At 67.8% G+C, this 1,959-nt stretch overlaps 2 protein-coding genes across 2 annotated transcripts; one reads left to right on the forward strand and one right to left on the reverse strand.

The window, feature by feature from the left end:
* Positions 1 to 13: 13 nt before the first annotated feature.
* EMIHUDRAFT_255445 (hypothetical protein) lies at positions 14 to 570 on the reverse strand (the record flags this gene model as incomplete). Its single annotated transcript, XM_005773065.1, has 2 exons — positions 14 to 442; positions 514 to 570. Coding segments are annotated over 2 exons (486 nt in total), but the record flags the coding sequence as incomplete, so codon positions are not given.
* Positions 571 to 827: 257 nt separating this feature from the next.
* On the forward strand, positions 828 to 1,371 carry EMIHUDRAFT_255446 (hypothetical protein; the record flags this gene model as incomplete). Its single annotated transcript, XM_005773066.1, has 2 exons — positions 828 to 841; positions 1,017 to 1,371. 2 exons carry the CDS (start codon positions 828 to 830, stop codon positions 1,369 to 1,371), a joined length of 369 nt encoding a protein of 122 aa, XP_005773123.1.
* Positions 1,372 to 1,959: the final 588 nt, after the last annotated feature.

Below are 1,959 nucleotides of genomic sequence, written 5' to 3' on the forward strand. Positions count from 1 at the left end.
AGGCAACCGAGACGGGCGCCACCTGCGTGGTGCGTCGCTCCCGCGCGAGCTTGTAGAACTCTGCACTCTCCTGGTTCATCCGCTCCGCCTCCCTCCGCTGCGCGTTGAGGCGGTCGACTCGCTCCTCCTCGAAGGCGGCGTCGTCCTCGTCGAGCCGCCAGTGGTCCATCTGGTTCTTGAACTGGTGCGCCGCCTCCCACTCCTCCTGCTTCGCGTCGCGCTGCTCCTTGAGCCGGTCGTACAGCGTGCGGTTGTCGTCTGGGTCAAAGTTGGTGCTGACTGCGTCCGACTTGGCCTCCTCGCCGCCACCGCCCTCCTCCGCCGCCGGCTCCGGCCCGTCCTTCACGTCCGCACCCGCCTTGAACTGCTCCTCCGTGTAACGGCCGCCGCTGGCGAAGCGCTTCCCGATTTGGTCGGCCTGCTGCCGCACGCTCGAGAAGACCTGAGACCGCGCGCCGGTGTGAGGGCGGCGCCGCGCGTCCGCGCAGGGCAGAGAGATTGGCCGGCGGCGACCTCTGCCGTGGAGCGGAGCTCGCCCTCGTCCTTCCGTTCGGCGTGGAATTGGGACATCGGATAAGGGGTGGGCACCACAGCCGATTTCCTCGTTCCCACCGCGCGCGGCCAACAAGCTTCCTGGGCCGCTAAAAAAGAATTTTACAACAAAACTCCCTCGCACAACACTGGGCACAGGACTGGGCACGGGACTGGCTCGCACTGGCACTAACACAGGTACACCACGGGAGCCGCCTAAGCGACTCCTGCGAGGGTGGCGAGGCACTTAGCTCCGTGCACCCGCCCACGTGTAAAAAAGAATCACTCTGTGCGTCATGCGGACCGCTGGGTGAGCTTCTTAGCCCCCCGGCCCTGGATGTGAGGTTACCGACTGCGCTCTAAGTGCTCCCGGCCACATGTTTCTTGCAAGTGCCGGTCGGGCTTCTTCTGCAGCAGTCCCTTTGATGGGCGCAGCCGCCCGGCGCCGACGCGTGGGTGATCTCGCGCGAGCGGCGGGAGAGCAGCGGCCCGTCCCGCTTCGCGACGCAGGCCGCGGCGATCTGCTCGCTGGCGGCGGAGCTCGACGCCGGAGGGGTCGTGCTCGGCATGCCGTACCTCGCCGACGGCCGCCGCTCGCGAGAGTGCGAGCTGGTCGAGGCGGCGGCGGAGAGGCTGAGAGAGGCGGCGCCGACCGGGCTGCGCCTCCTGCTGTGGGACGAGACGTGGACCACCCGGCTCGCCCTCGGGCCGGGCCGGCACAGCGCCCGCCGCCAGCACTGGGGCCACGCCGCCGCCGCCTGCCTGCTGCTGCAGGACGTGCTCGGCGCGGCGGAGGTGCTCGCGTACGCAGAGAGGAGGAATGGAAGAGTGGAATGCTAGCAGCTCTGCATCTCTTCAAAACGCGTGTGCGGAGGCCGTCGTCCGAGCCGTGAGGCCCGTGTGCGTGCGTGCGTGTGGAGTATCTCTCTAGGTCACGCTGCCAGACGTGCGAGTCGAGAGTGCAGTCTGCAGAGTCCAGAGAGGTGCGGCACTCGACTATGCGGACACTCCACTCTGACGCATCCGGCCATGACATGTGCGGCAGCTCCTGCGTGCCGGCCGTTGGTCCGGTTGGACCTCTCTCTCCACGCACGCCTGCCACACACACACCCGCACGAGGCACACGTCACCGCGAGCCCGCGCCCCCCGCGGGCAGCGTAGAGCGTTGAGCGTAACACACACGGTCACTCTCGCTCGAGCTTTCGACTCTCTCGTGTCTCGACCTCCCCCCCGACCCGAGTCGCTCTCGAGCGTCGAGGAGCGGGGAGCTGCCAGCCGAGGCCCGAGGCACCTCGCCAGGCAGCCGCGTGGCGGGCTCACCCATCATGCATCAATGAAGGCATCATCCATCAAAAGCGATTAGGGGGTGCGATGTGGGCTGTGGGGGGTTGTGGCATGAGGGAGCCGATGCGGCACATGCGGATGCGC

Source organism: Emiliania huxleyi (assembly GCF_000372725.1).
Source record: "Emiliania huxleyi CCMP1516 unplaced genomic scaffold EMIHUscaffold_3475, whole genome shotgun sequence".
NCBI classification, from domain to species: Eukaryota; Haptophyta; order Isochrysidales; family Noelaerhabdaceae; genus Emiliania; species Emiliania huxleyi.